Source organism: Pinus tabuliformis, chromosome J (assembly GCF_031772625.1).
Source record: "Pinus tabuliformis cultivar Carrire ecotype Pingquan chromosome J, CPIR1, whole genome shotgun sequence".
NCBI classification, from domain to species: Eukaryota; Viridiplantae; Streptophyta; class Pinopsida; order Pinales; family Pinaceae; genus Pinus; species Pinus tabuliformis.
This window is the reverse complement of record NC_142295.1, coordinates 678,318,433-678,334,724: the sequence shown is the minus strand read 5'-3', so window position 1 is coordinate 678,334,724 and position 16,292 is coordinate 678,318,433. Positions and strand designations below refer to the sequence as shown.

The 16,292-nt window shown below is 36.8% G+C and overlaps 1 protein-coding gene across 2 annotated transcripts; it reads left to right on the top strand.

Moving 5' to 3' along the window:
• The first annotated feature begins 4,259 nt into the window (after positions 1-4,259).
• LOC149228668 (omega-6 fatty acid desaturase, chloroplastic-like) lies at positions 4,260-12,049 on the top strand. 2 transcript variants are annotated; one of them, XM_089378321.1, is made up of 12 exons: positions 4,260-4,428; positions 4,681-4,767; positions 4,871-4,928; positions 8,704-8,747; positions 8,846-9,046; positions 9,154-9,297; positions 9,439-9,590; positions 10,352-10,477; positions 10,740-10,917; positions 11,092-11,210; positions 11,337-11,451; positions 11,615-12,049. In XM_089378321.1, the coding sequence occupies exons 2-12, from the start codon at positions 4,696-4,698 to the stop codon at positions 11,774-11,776; spliced, it is 1,371 nt and encodes a 456-aa protein (XP_089234447.1). In that variant the 5' UTR covers positions 4,260-4,428; positions 4,681-4,695; the 3' UTR covers positions 11,777-12,049. The 2 variants fall into 2 exon arrangements, with proteins under 2 accessions (XP_089234447.1, XP_089234448.1); XM_089378322.1 differs by lacking the exon at positions 8,704-8,747 and having other exon boundaries at positions 4,357-4,428.
• The last annotated feature ends 4,243 nt before the right edge of the window (positions 12,050-16,292 follow it).

The following is a 16,292-nucleotide window of genomic DNA, read 5'->3' as shown; positions in this document are numbered from 1 at the left end:
AAAATCATAATTACATGTCATTATGAAGACCAAACCTAGTTACACTTTTCAACAGGTGGTTTATCATTTTTCTCTCAATAATCACCTGGCTACCTATGGTTTATCAACCATAGCTAGCACCTTGAATGATTCTCAGTGAGTCCTTGGCAAGCACTCATTCCCATTTCCTCTTAATCTTCCTGCACTTTGGTCACAATTTCCTCTTTCAAGAAATCCCATTCCCTCAGCTCATAGCTCTTTCCATATTTCCTCATGAGCTTCACCAAGAAGAGCTTCAACCCTCACATTGTTGTGCAAATGCCTTCTTATTATTTCTCAAGGGTGTATCTTCATGTTCCTCTTAGACTCTTGCTCTTCTTTTTCTTATGATTTGCACCATAAAATTAATTAAAGGTGACAGCTAACCCCACCTGGGTTTATCTTTCCTCTTCCCTTTTAGATCATGGATTTGTGGTTCCACTCTTCAAGTTGTTACATAAAAATATACTCATTTATAATTTCGAGTATTTTCACATTACCAAAAATCAGGGGAAAATGTACCATGGGTGTCATAAAAGGGAAGTTGTGTCAAATTTCACGAGCCCGGGTCAATAAGAGGATATTGTGGTGAACTCAAAGATCTTGCAAAAGTTGTTGGCATGAGAAGTTTGGGGTGCATAAGTGGTGTTATCAATTTTAAATTTATGATGATGTCTAAAAAACAGATAGTATGTCATTTCATTGAATACATTATGTTAACTCTAGGTGGAAGAAAAGTTACGTTGCCATTGTAGTGACTTTAGTTTGACCAACTATTGTCACAAATTTGAGTCTTTATTGAGCCTAGTCATTTTAACAATAGACACATTTTATTCAAAATGCTTTGACATGTTTTATTCAAAATGCTTTGAAGGAATCATTGAGTATTGTGAAGACATGAAAAAATATGCAAAAGAGAAAATTGTGATGAAGTGAAGCAAGGAATAAAGTTAGTAGAGATGGTACAACCAAAGCAAATGAAAGCAAAGAATAAGATGAAAGAAGACTCTAAATGAAGAGGTAAAATACAAGAGTAACTTAAAGAATTAGTGTGGTTAATAATTTAGATAGATCAAGCCATTCAATGATCAAGGATATTGTGTTGCTCAATGGGAGATTCCAAGTTGCAATAGTAAAAGTGGTGGTATTGATCTAGATTATGAGATTTTGCATGTGTCGTGGAAAGCAGTGATCTCTCTCTCTCTCTCTCTCTCTCTCTCTCTCTCTATATATATATATATATATATTCCATTTTTTCTCTTGTATGTGTGTCAAAGATTGGTACATGTACTATGCGGTGTCACAATGAATGAAAATCATTGGTTGTGTTATCAATAGTACAAGAATCACTTTATGTGTCATAAATGATTGCTTGCTTGATCTCAACACTCTAAGACATGGAAATTGTAAGAGTTTGTCTATATAATCTTGGAGTTAAAATTAATATACAGATTGAGACTCGTGACCTCAATATGACAGTGGAGTTATTTTCTTAGAATTCACAACTCTAACAAATAATAGGTGAGTGTGGAAGATCCAAGACAAAGACTAAACAAATATGTCAAATATATAAGTGAAGATGCCAAGTATGTGCATGATTATGGAGGTGGAATACACTATTCCTATTTTATGAAGCTTTCATGGGTATCTAATGCAATGAAAAAATTACTTCTAAGTCTACTTGGTAAAGTGCATTGTGGCTAGAAGTGAGTTATTTCATTCCAATTAATCTTTCATGAAACACTATTTAATGAATGTTTCACAATAAGTCCTAAGTGGTAGGTGCAGAGAATGTAATATTGGCATGGATACATCCCCTATCTAGAATATTTTCCTAGAGAATTGGTGAGCAGTGTGGTTAGGTACCTGAGTGTCTTTGTATATGGAAGTATGCCTATGGGATGATCGGTGGCTCGGTCTTCATGATTAGGTTGGTGTGAGGCTTGGAGTACACTAAGTTCCCAGTCAATTTGAGGTACTAATGGTATGATTGGTTTCCAATTAGTACATGTTCAAGATAGAAATTTTACATGTGAGTGAAGAAGCATGGACACTTATTTTTTTTCGAGATGGATAACTCGTTTGGTGTTCCTGAGATCATAAAGGGATGTCTTGGTGTGTCGGAGATGAGAACTAGATAACTCAATTCGTGATTGGTCGAAACTAGTAGGTTTGATCTCTGTGAAGAGTAGGTAAATTCATCTTAACTATGAATGTACATCTTTGTTATTAAACTGGATGGAGATAGTAGGCTTGATCTCTTTGAAGAGTAGGTGAATTCATCTTAATTGTGGATGTGCATCTTTGTGCTTGAGCATATAGGTTGAAATGGCCATTTAATCTTGCTTGAGCATCGATATTTCCCTAAAGGGGGAGTTGTACAACAATACATGGAATTGTCAACACTTGGACTTAGATCTGCACTCTATTTGATGTTATGAGGCCAAATGATGAAGGACAAGTGTCAACAAATAGTGGGTGCATTAGTTGCAATACAAGTTATTAGTAGAATTGTTTGCACATGCAAGGAGAATGAAAATATTTATGATTGCAACAGGAAGGACAAAGTTAGAAATGTTATCTTGGATGCTTAGTACAATCTAAGGGAAACTAGTGATAGTTCTTATCATTGGCCTAAGTAGTGGAGATTGGTTGTGATAACAACAAAAATTGAATGATGGTGGACGAATAAAGTAAAACAAGGTAAATTTTGTGAGGTGTGTTAAATAAAAACAAATTTAACTATTGATATGAATCACACTGTGTAGTTGTAGCAAGTCTATGATGCCATGTTTCGATTTAAAGTTTGAGCTAGTATTTGGAATATCCATGAGATGGAGTAAGTATAATATGTACTTGTTTGTATCTATGCAACAGTAAAGGGCATATTGTTGTAAGGTTTAGATAGGCATGCTTATCCATTTGCCATGTGTCCTTAATGACTTGATAACTTGTCTAGGTTAGTTCAATAACCTCTAATAGTGAGTTCTTTAACACTTAGAGTGAACCATATTGGTTGTAGACTATTGGAGATGAAGTTTTCATTTAGGAGGAGCTCATCAAGAAGTTGATGAAACATGTACATGAAGGACATTTCTATTAGACCGATAGTTGTAGAGATTAGGTACCCATGTATTCTAGTGGATGGTTGTTCTTTTATATAGGTGGAGACAATTTGATGATGTCTATATGATTGAGGTACAAGATGTAGGTACCAAGATGGATTGGATATAGACTTCGTTGATCAAGAGGTTCTTTGATTCATTGTGAAACATTTGTTGTATATAAAAAGATCTTGATAAAGACCTTAACTAATAGAAATTAAGACAAGTAGTGATTAAGGGGGAGTGTCTAAATATGTAGCTCATGTTTGCCTTAGGTGGGGTCATATATGTGGTTGTAATGATTATTGATTATTATTAGGTAGAGTTGGTATCTACTTAAAAAATCTCTTACCAACTTATAAGAGGTTTCTTGAACTTATTAGAGACAAGGGGTTTTCTCCAACTAGATGCTTCCTAAAATGGTGTAAGGTCTAAATATTCTTTCAACTAAATCATTATGTGATCAAAGATCTATTTGAAATAAAAGTTATTATATTTTTTGTTTGCTAAGTTGTATGAGTCATCCAATGACTGCATGCTTAACCTTTGGCTTGAGAAACAACAACCCAGGGCCATCTAAGTCGTCACACGGGACACACCAACCTTTAACCTGGCTAGATTTTTTACCTAGAAAGTTTTAAACCAATAACTTTCACATCACCAAAAAAAACTTAACCGTACACCCAACCCTTACATTAAAAACTATTATAATAAAAATAATCTATTTTTATTTACTATATTAATAATAATTTATTTTTATGATTAAACCGAATCCAACACCAAATTAATATATAAAGATAAATGTTCTCTTCTAACCAGTGGCTCTGCGACTTCGTTGTGTCGAGTAATTTGTTGTAGTTACACGCCATTCATCGTGCCTCTTCATGCTTTCCCGCAGTTTTTTTGCCGTTTGATAACTTTAGCTGAGTGTATGGGAGCGCATTCCCAAGATGAATTTTCAAAAAATCCGATTTCCACCTTTTTCCTCAAATAGAAAGAATTTATACATTCAAATACATGTGAAATGCCTGCCACTCGAAAATAACTAACCATAGCTCAGCTATTTTGATCTAACAGTGTTTATAATTCACGGAAACGCCTCGCATTTTCCACCCTAGGATGAATCCATAGAATCATCCATTTGGCTAAACCCTTTGCACGCCACACAATTTATGGATGAGCTATACTTGCAAGCATCCAATTTGGGAGGATGCGAAAGCTCGCATTTTGCTATTTGGACTTGGGTTTAGCGCATTCACAACTTCAATGATTTTGAGCTCTTTTCACCTGGTCCCCTTAACATCAGGTGCCCTGCATTTTTTCTTCCCATTCAATATCTTTTTGTGAACTTGGACATGAAATGCATATTCACAGATTTTGGTTTTTTTGTTTGTTCAATTTTTCTTTCTGCTTGCCAATATATCTGGATGGTGTAAAGGCTATTGGGTCGCACTCAGTTTTGAATTTTTTTTGCTGGCTCTTTTGTATGTCCACTTGTATTACGTAATCTGTTGAAGCTTAACGGTATGCTGCATTTGTTGATATTGGACTTTGTCAGGTGCAATCCCGTGGGATGGCAGCTCCATTGTGTAATTTGAGATGCTGCCTCGAAGCTCCTCCCAGGAAAACTTGTTTTCCAATTAGGGTAAATGCAGTTTGATTCTTTGTGTTTACATTTTCAGTCATTTTTTTAACTTAATAATGTTGAAATGTAGCTTTTTGTGAGATGAAGTTGTGTACGTTTTCAGGATGATACTTCTGGCCTCAACTTCATCCACGCTTCCGTCACGACTATATGTGCTAAAGGTAAGCGTTTGGTCTATCGCTTTTTATGAATCACATGCATGAAAGCTTATGTGTAGACATCCATAAATTAAATAATGTTGCTGAAATCAAAGATGAGAACATGCTCATAATATAACCAAGGATGCATAAGTACTTTCAAATATCATAGAAAACTTGGCACATACATCACGCTGCCCTCTCTACAAAGCAATGAGAGGTAGAGTAATAGGCTTTTACTGTCCACATCAACTTCTCATCTCTATTTTAAGTTACTTTATGGATCTATCTTTCCCGTGTGGGTAGTAGTGTTGGAATTAGTATGGGAAACAATGTTGGAATTTAACTGTCAAAATACATGTTATTGGTCATTTTGGCGGTGAAATGTAGTCAAAATATTTAGCTGCACATCGACAAATATAGCGAATATGGTCAAATACCCTTAAATATATTGCCGAAGACTTCAACATGAGAGGTAGATTTGTTGTGCAAGTTGCAATACTGGTGGGAAGTGTTGATTTAAGACTGCACCTAGTCATTGAGACTGCTATTAGCTGGATTGTTAGTTAATAAATCATGCTGGTTGAAAATTTGTAAGTGACACATAAAGTTGAGTTCTAATCTTTGCAGCTGAAAAATTCCATAAACTAATTCTGCAACCACGATAAAAGAATTTGTTCAAGCTTATTTTAGGCTTCAAAAATAAAGCATGAATGCATAGGATGCGATATAAGACCATAGGAAGCTATTGTTTGCCACTTTTTTCCTGCAATTTTCCCCAACAGTTTTCAAATTGAATCTAAAACATAAGAAACATAGAGGAAATTTGGCTGAATTCAGAAGATAGTAGCCCTTAATGCCCTCAACATCAAGGACACAACACAATTGCCAACTCTGCTAAGAGAAAGCCTCTTCTCTCCTGCAGCAAAATCACTCATCAAATACTTAGATCCACGGGAACATAATGTAGATGGTTAAATCTTGATAGATAAAGTTTTAGGGAATGCCTGGCAAGCTATGAAACCGGATTCGTCCTAACCCCTGGACGAATCCCGAATCGGACGAATCGGACACGATTCTGTCCTGACACGTGTCATATTTCCATGACTCGTCGTGTCATATCCGGGTACGTCGTGTCATGAGCGTGTCAGAAAAATTTGGAACGTGTCACGATTTTTGGAACGATTTTTGGTTTCGGATTCGTTTTTAGGGGTTTAAGTTCGCTGTTTTCATTCACATTCACTGCTTCTGTATAGACCAACAAGACCACTGTTTCCAAATTGGAAGCTAATACTGATATACATCAATGACTCTGAGACTGGGAGTTGTGCAAAAGCTCTCTGGCAATGACTGTTTTGCTTTATCTTCTTCCTTTTCTTTCATATCAGTCACTGTCAGGCTTCAGCAAATGTTTGTTTCTTGAGCTGATCCCTGGTGGGTTTGCAGAAGCATTGAAGTTAGGTTCTCGTGCAAGTGGGTTCTAGACTTCTAGTGGTTGAGCCTCCAGGGTTTGATCTCCTAATGTTTCCTACTTCATCATTTTGCTACAGCTGTCCTATTAGTTTCATAACAGTGAGAAAATCAAACTTAAATCAACATAAAAACCCCTCACATCTGCAATGTGCATAAATCTAATATGACAGTGGCATAACCTTATTATAATTTTCACTGTTTGTTTCAAAGTGCTCCAGTACAGCTCAGAAAGTACTGAAAATTTTCTAATTATTTGGCACACTTGGCACAGGGAAATTTCATTAGTAACTCATTTATGTGACCAGTACCACTGACATTTATTTGAATTTTGTATGTACTATGCATGCTAATAGCTATAGATGAAGATCTATGTTTGAAATCAATAAATTTGTATCATTAATTAAAATTTGTGTAAGAAATATGCTAATAACTAATTTTTAAGATATATATATATATATATATATATATATATATTTTAATATATATATATATATATATATATATTTTAATAAAATAATATATAACGTGTCCTAACCGTGTCTTGTTCCGGGGTCAGCATTTCCCGAATCCGACACCACGAATCCCGAATCCTACGTGTCCCGAATCCTCGTGTCAGGTGACTTAGCTGGCAAGGCTTGTTAGAGAGATCAATGCCTAAAGCAATGTTGGGCAATGTTAGTGTTTTCTTGTGTTGCTCAGTCTGTGTTCACTTTTAACAGAGGCACAATGGCAGATCCATTGTCCTTGGTTTCTGTGCACAACAGAGAAACTTTTGTTGATGAGGGCACAGCCACAGCAGAGAGGTGCTTTTATGAGGATATGGAGGTGCAGTTATGGACAGAGTTAGAGGGTGCATGCATGCATGTGCCAACCTTAGGTTATTTCCAGTTTAGCTGTTAATTTAGAATTACAAAGTGCCTTTTGTATTTTCAGTTTGTTTTTCCAGTTTTAGCTAAAGCGTCCCTGAGTTAAGGAGTGATTTCATTCTTAGACTAAGGCCTCACAGATCCCACGATTAGGAGGGGGCTCTCTGCATGAAGTTTTGTTCTATTCCAGTCTAGGCACAGTCATCTAGGAGTCCAGCACGTGCATTCATGCAAGAACGACACTCTATTCTATGCACCTAGGGTTAGGGTGTTGCCTTGTAAGTTGTAATTCTTAGCTTTCTTATTCTATAACAGAAAGACGAGGTCTTCATTGTTTTGATACATGCGCCATGAGGGTTTTGGACTGATTGCATTGTACAAATTTCTTCTCCAGTTGATAGAGAAAACATATTTGATTGAGTGCTACAGAATCTTAGTTCTCGCTGTTCATATTTTTCAATTATCCATGTATTTGTAGAACTAGCATTCTTACTTGCAATTTTGAGATGCTTTCATTCCTTAAACTACCTCGGGTTTGTAGGAGTGGTCTGTTTACCATGAATTTGAAATTTAACATGGTATCACAGCTGCAGATCTGAAATCTTTTAGGAATCAGTGCATGGAGAAGGGTGCTGCCTGTGAGTGGGAGCTGTTGGAAGATTTCAGTGGTTATGATGCCCAAGAGCTTCAATGGTTGAAGCATTCCAGTCCTTTGAGAGGTTTTAGGTTGTGATTCCCTAACTGCTCCAGTGATTGGAGTGTTGTTTGTCCCTGAGAGAAGCAATATGCCTTTGTGATAGGTTGCTGATCTGATTTATTTCTGGCTTATCTGTTGAGTTGAGGTGTGATGTTAGATTTTCTAAGCCCAGCAAATTGATTTAGAGTGCCAATAACTTTTATACCCAGAATTTAATTTTAACAGCATAACCAAATCTGAAATTTATGTGCAGGGAATATTTAATTTAGTTTTAAGCTAATTTTAATTTTCTACAGTGAATGCACATCCCAGGGAAACTCTCTGGTCACTTCTGATTTCAAGGATGGTAGCCGGGGTGAACTGGCCGGTTGCAATTTTTGTAATTTAGTTTTAATATAATTTTAATTTTCTCCAGTGAATGCACATCCCAAGGAAACTCTCTGGTCACTTCTGATTTTGAGGATGGTAAACGGGGTGAACTGGCCAGTTGCAATTTTTGGCAACCTAACCTAGCCCGGACATTGAATGAGGCCCAATAATATACACAGAGGTAGCCATCCCGGGGACTTGACCCCATGACCTCCTGCTTGTAATGCACAGCACTCAACCACTTGAGTTAACCCACTGGACTAGATTAAAAACTAAACATGCAATACCTTATGTGGGGTTTTGCCCATGTATTCAATTTCCTCTTGTTTTGTTTTGCACTAATTGCCCACTTTTTGTGATATTGATGTGTTAATAAAAGAGAGCTGATTTACAGGTATCATTTCAGGAAGGCATTTGAGTCATTCAATCAATAACGAAGTACTTCTCTGTCTCCGCTGTTCCCAGTATTTGAATTTTCGCTGATGCTTGCTATTCTTTAAATGCCATAAACGTTACTTTGTTGGTAACCTGAACAGAGAACACCAACCCAACTATGTGGGTTAAGGAAGAAGGCATTGAGATTCATCTCAGCTGTGGCTGTTCCTATTCCTCCACCTCCAGTTAATGACAAAGAGGAAAGAATGCACCTTGCTGAAGATTATGGATTTACCCAAATTGGGGAGCCTGTTCCTGATAATGTGACATTGAAGCATGTCATTGATACACTACCTCAGGAGGTATCTCGTTGTCTCAGTTGTTTTGACATGTAATTACAAATCCTCTAGACGTGCAAGTTGTGGTGTATTTTAAGGTCACCTAATTCTGCTTTGTAATACCTGGACAGGCATTTGAGATTAACTATTTTAAGGCTTGGAGAACTGTAGTTACATCAGTTACTGCTTATTCGCTAGGGATTTATATCATATCAAGAGCACCTTGGTACCTCCTCCCTCTTGCTTGGGCATGGACTGGAACTGCAATCACCGGGGTCAGTTTATTTTTATATATCAAACGATGCTTTCATGACAGTGAGCATGTTAATTTTTGAAAAGAGGAGTTGTACAATTTGGGAATTTTGTCATCATGCCTTTTTTGTTTGTATTCTTCTGCTAATTGTTTTTGTTTGTAGTTCTTTGTGATAGGACATGATTGTGCACACAAGTGCTTTTCAAAAAACAAGATGATAGAGGATATTGTTGGGACGCTGGCCTTCTTACCTCTAATCTATCCATATGAACCATGGCGAATCAAGCATGACAGACATCATGCCAAGACAAACATGTTCTCTCTCTCTCTCTCTCTCTCTGTCTGTGTGAAGTTTGAACAGAGGGAAATTAGTGAAGCAAATGGTATTTGTTTAATTTGGTTAAAATGCTGACTATAATTCATAACAAATAGTTTCATTTCTTTCTCATTTGCATGTAAGGAAGCAAATTATTATCGAATCTGCTAGTATGCCTGGAGAGGATCTACTTTGGATTTTTCTAGACAATGATGAGTCCTTTTAGTTGTTTGTATTTAGCCTACATTCCATAAAAAGTTACAGTCTATATGATAACTCATCTGAGATTAAATGGACCTGATGCAATTATGTGAGAGAGGAATTCTTACTTGAGTTTATTATTTTTTCTACAATATTAGCCATTGGATAAATAGTTGCTACCAGTTCAGCCTGTAGAATGGTTTGGCATAAACAGTTATTAAATAACAAAAACCTAAGTGAAGAACATATCTGCCAAGCCTCAACTTATGGACAAATATGTATCTAGCATACTCAAACGAAAATAAATATTTGGTGTTTGTGAATTATTCCATGCATGCCGACCTGGAGGCTGGCTCTATATGTGTGTGAGAGAGATTTCCTGCAATCCACCTAGAAAAAGATGAGAAGTGAAGGTTCCTCCTTGACAGCGTCACTAATTTTACACTTATAGTCCAGTAATGGCACCTTGACAAGAACAGTTACTAATATTTGGATATTGATATGATCTGTGACTAATTTCTTTGCACCTTGACATAAGTTGTGACTCTTTTGTGCCTAGGCTAGGTGAAGACACTGCATGGCACCCACTGCTAAGGGAAAATTATGACTGTTTACCGCTGTCTTTGAGGCCATTGTTTGATGCTGGATTTGGTCCATTACGTCCATGGTTATCAGTTGGTCACTGGTATGCATCTATATTAAAGGACTATCTTAATGGTCTCGGATGTCCATATTACAGTACGATAGGGCATGATGTACCATTTAATTCAAGATGATCTTTGACAAATAAGATTAAATGAATGTAGATGACGTTTTCTATTTGTTTTTCCTTTGTTATGCTGAGAGCTTCACCTAGGAAGCATGAAAAACGATGAATCCAATCTCGTAACAGCTTTTGTCTGTATCATACTCTATTATACCCACACACATTTTCTGCTTTATGACAGGTTGAATTGCCACTTTGATTTGAACAAATTTAGAGCATCTGAAAGAAAGAAAGTTCTTATAAGTTTGACTTGGGTCTTTGCATTCATGGCTATTGGATGGCCACTGATAATATACAAGACAGGAGTTATAGGCTGGTTCAAGTTTTGGCTCATGCCATGGCTTGGATATCACTTTTGGGTAAAATTCTCTTCTCTGATATTTGTCATCAACTCTATTCAAATGGGCATGTTCGTCCTATGATTTTCTACTGGTTATGTAGTTTATTTAATTTACTGCTTCTGAAATTGTACAAGGATTCATTAAAGCTTGTGGCATTCTTTGTGTGCCTTTTTCTGACATGAAATTGTGCAGATGAGTACTTTTACTATGGTCCATCATACAGCACCTCATATACCTTTCAAACATCCCAAACACTGGAATGCTACACAAGCTCAATTAGGTGGAACAGTTCATTGCAGTTATCCACATTGGTGATGCTCAATTTTACTAATTCATCCTTTTTCTATTTTCATTCAATTTGTTTTTCTTCATCTTATTATTTTGTGTGTGTCAGGATAATGAGGCCTTTGCAGATCACTCATATATTTATTTTGCAGGATTGAATTGTTGTGCCATGACATTAATGTTCATATTCCCCATCATATTTCTCAAAGAATTCCAAGCTATAATCTACAGTTAGCTCAGGATTCCCTCCGCCAAAACTGGGGCAAGGTATACATTTTTTCAAATTAAAATTAAAAATGTACACTATATCTCATCCGGCATTCTTTTTGACTTGTATGGCTTTTAGAAAGGTAATGTGTGGCGGACAGATCCTTAGATTCATTTTATTTTCTTCATTAATGGGTTTTCTTTGGGTGGTATGTATGACCAGTATCTTAATGAGGCCCACTGGAATTGGCGATTAATGAAGACAATAATGACAAAGTGTCATATATATGACGAGGACAAGAATTATGTGGCTATGGATGAAGGTGCACAAGAGGAGTCAAAAGTCCTCAGACTTTTAAGGAGATTGATGCCAAACTCATCATAAGATGTAATGATAGTTCTATTACACCAATGACCTTGCCGACAACCTACGAATTGATGTTTGCTCTTGTTGAACAGGATCATCATACACTAAAGCATAAGGAAATTAGGAGGAATTTCCATGCTATAGGTAGATGAAGGTTTTTTCCATAGAATTCATGTGCCCAAGGGAGCACCCCACTTGAGCCCCCAACTTTCGTTGATTTAACAGATTCTTCAAAATGTTTGCGATATTTATGAGTGATGATTATGAAATATATTAATTGTTTTACTGTGATTAAGAGTATGATCTGTTTTCTATACCTAAAGAACAATGGTATCTTCATATATTCTCTTTCGGGATAAGTGCAAAGCAATGAATGATCCATGTGGATATTAAATTGCATTGAAATGCAATTAAGAGAAGATGTATATTAGCTTCAAGGGATAGCTCAGTTGGTCAAGTTTTTGTTGCTAAGTAACTTGCCAATTGGGAGGCTGGAGTCAAATCTCCTCGACGTCCTTGGGGTTAGCCCTGACATATTAGACTAGCAGGTAGATCCCTTCGGGTGGATCTGCCTGGATTATTGCCCAGGGATGCCTGGATTATTGCCCAGGGATGTTGTGATGTAGCGGCCACTTAGTGGCTGTGAACCACAGTGAAAAAGACAAGATGCACGTTGAGGATTTCCTCAAATTAGGTTCAAGATGACTTCCTTTCTTCTTTTTTGCACTTCGGAAATAGATGAATTTTATTTCACTCTTCAAGATTATGGTCATATACCAACATCCTAAAATCTTGCTCATGTTCCGCTTGTGGTCATATACCAACATCCTAAAATCTTACTCATGTTCCGCTCGTGGGATAGGAAACATGAAAATAACTCTCCTGTAAATTGACAAAACAAAGGTGGGAGAAATGTCCTAAAAATATTGCTGGTTGGTTGAATGCTGAGAAATCATATTATGTACTGGAAATCCATTTTGATTCCCTAAAAAAATCAAGATTGTTTATTTTGATTCCAAGTTTGTTTATTTGATGGTTTGAAATGGCACAAGATAATTACTCAAACTGATGGATTTTGAATAATATTTGGCTTTAACGAACATACTTTATTGAGATATACTCAGTGGCAAGTTACTTAAATTTAAAAAATTTGTTAAACGGGATTTGGTAATATCTTAGAAAGTTTGCAAGATGGGTTTTGGCAATATCTCTTCCTTGGAAGATTTAGAGAAAGCAAGCTGTTTAGTGAACCAAGATACTTAGAAAAACCTCCAAATGAATTGCTATGTTTTAAATGCTTCGATTACAATATAGTTGAAGATATTCTCAATAATCAAATTGTTTGAATGGAAAATTAGAGTTGTGAAGTACCCTGGAGGAGTTTTTGATGTTATGAACATAAATGTGGAATGATAATAATATAAATATAAATAATAATAATCAATAATTATTATGAAAAGGTATTTTTATAGGATATGGCTTTTATGAAAGGGCATTCCACCTAGTATATAAATGAGGTATTTCATTGTATATTATATATATATATATATATATATATATTATTCATTCTATAAATGATATTTTTTACAATATTTTAAGTGTTATAGATTGATTAATTTGTGAGTCAGGTTTGGCTATCACATTTGGTATCATAGATTTATTTTTGATCCGACTTTTGACTACACTCTTATTAAAGCCTTGTTGCTGATCCTAACCATTGGCTATAAAAAAAAATTAGTCACACAAAAAAAATTGAGTTTGTTTGTCTTTGGTCGTTGATCATTATTGGCACTTGGCCATTTCCAATTTAGACTATTTTATATTAAAAAAAGGAAGAAAAGTGCCACTGCAAAAATTTGGAGGAAAAATTATTTTAAAAAGGGTCCATACAATGTCAATTTGTTTTGTTTGTACCATGGGGTCCATACAACCGAATAACCCTTGAGTTGTTACTTTGTTCAAATAGTCATTGAATTAAATTATAGTTAACAACAGTGAGTACATAACCACATACCACCATCTGTATGATTAATTATGACAAACATTAACGACCATGCACCATGTCATGTCATACCAGAATATGTATAGACATCCATATCTATCACTGAACTCCCAGAAGCTCCATAGTTCAGTGTCATTAATGCACGTAATGAGCGAATGTGGTGACTAGTGAATACATGGTGGATTAGAAATTTACCTAATCCATTCAATGTCATCCCCACTATGACAATTTCAAATTTAGCATTCAAGCGGGGAAAATTTCAATATGATAATTCCAGAGTCACCCATATTCGTTGAAGATATTTCTGAATATAAATCGAGCTTTTGATTGCTCTTATGGAGAAGGACAAAGCTGCATTAGAGACAAGATCATAATTGGTGAAAGCTTTGGAGGGAGTGATGAAGGGCAACCAATATTTCCTATGCTATTCGCTATTTAATGCCTCTAAAAAAGTACCAGACAGTACTTGATGCCATGCCAACCATTCTACGAAATAGGAAATCGGAATTCCCTTTTTTTGAATGGCAACCAATATTTCCTATGCTATTCGCTATTTAATGCCTCTAAGGCTGTACTAGGCAATACCTGATGCCATGCCAACCATTCTACAAAACATGAAATCCGACTTCCCTTTTTTCGATTCTGGCGACTTCGCCTGCGGGATGTATGTATGCATGGCAAGCCATATTTCGAAGTCTATACGTTATTTAATACCCCTAAGTACACCTTTTGCACATGGATGCTACTATGACATATCGACTCCTACATGCTACCTTGACATATCGACTCCGGCTTGGTCACCATACCTTGCATCCAAATACGGACCATGGCACATGGATGGGCATCACAATACGGATGAGGAATTTCCTACCACCTCTGCCTCTGCCTCTGCCACAGCCACCATCAGACCGCTATGATATACGCTACAAGATGTATAACATACCCATTTAATTGCACACTCGTTTGAATTTGAATTTGAAAAGCCGCCCAAATGAAATTTAAATCTCTATACTTGTAATCGCTCAATCAATGTTTGATGGGAAGATACACCATTTTTCAATTGCCATGGCGATGCCTGAAGGGTGCAGCTAAAGGGTTCGACCCCCGCTATTGTTTGAATTCTTGTCATTTTCCCAAAATTAGTTGTTTGCCCTGCATCATCGACATTTACTCAACTTGCACAACACAACGCCACGAACAAATCGTTGGGAATTGGCGGAGCTACAGGTAAACAACTAGGATTTAGTTTTCAACGATTTTTTCAAGTATTGTTTTGACGTCATGGGTTACCATTTCTGATTTTTTTTTGGCTTGTTTTGCAAGGCAGGATGTGATTCGGGTCATGTGAATGACATACATGAATCAATTTACAAGCAACAGGAGGAGGTTGGACATTAAGGGTTTGTTACAAATCCCGTGACAGTCTTTTTTATTTAATTTCACAAGCGTTTGGACGAGAACCGTAGCTACATCCTCCAATGTTGCTTTGGAGGTGTTCTAGTTTTTGTTTCATACAAATCGAACATGATAATCCTCTCAGGCTTCAGTTTTGACAGAGGCTTATTTCAATACTTTTTATTAGATAAGTAGAATACTTTTATAATTTTTAATGAACATAGATATGGTTAATTTATTTAGCTTTAGATATATGAAAATGTGGCCCAATCTGAGATGATGTTGTAGCAGCTACAACCACCCTCCAAAATTTTGGCCTGCATCAATTTTGGAGCCTCCCTTGTGGAATTTCACTTGATGACTGCACACACCCGGGTTCACTCCGTGAGCCCATGTGAGTCTTTACATTCGCCTTGCCTGTTTATTGCACTCAAATCTCTACATTTTGATGTCTAAGTCATTCTTGCAACCATTATCTGGTTATGTTCAAAGTCTTTGCTTCGTATCTGTTTGATGTGTTCACCATGAAAGCATCTGCCACACTCACAAACGGAGTCACATTCACTGTCGTGCAAGCGTCGTCTCGATCATGAATGATCAATCACAAGTGTCACGCTTATCGCTTGCCCTGTCGGTCAGTCATGTTGAACATGTGTATCCGGATGGTTTGGTCATTTCGTCGTCAAGTCATGCAAGTGTGTGTCCATATGATCACCTATGCATCTTTCTACTGTTCACACACTAAGTCGTTTTTGCTAATGTTCTGACGACCAAACTCCTCACTGACAGCCGGACCATCACCCTGCTTTCAACTCAATCAACTATCAACCAGAACAATGCAGAAGTACGAAGTTAGTTCTTTCAAGCTATGCTACCCGCAAGCAATTCAATCAGCACTCAGCTGGCCACCCGGACAGTTGACCGACTATTCTTCTCAGAAATTGCGCAGAGATGATCTCGACTCGTTCCTCTAAAAAATTGCGAAAATCTGGCTGTCTAGCCCCGACTGACTGTTTGTTCCGAAAAATGCACAGAGCATGCCTGCCTTGCCTTCCAATAGCATGGAATTTCCTCCCAAAATTTGCGCAATTTTTCCTCCCAACCGAGCTAGACCTTGCAGTCAGTCACTGTTGACTC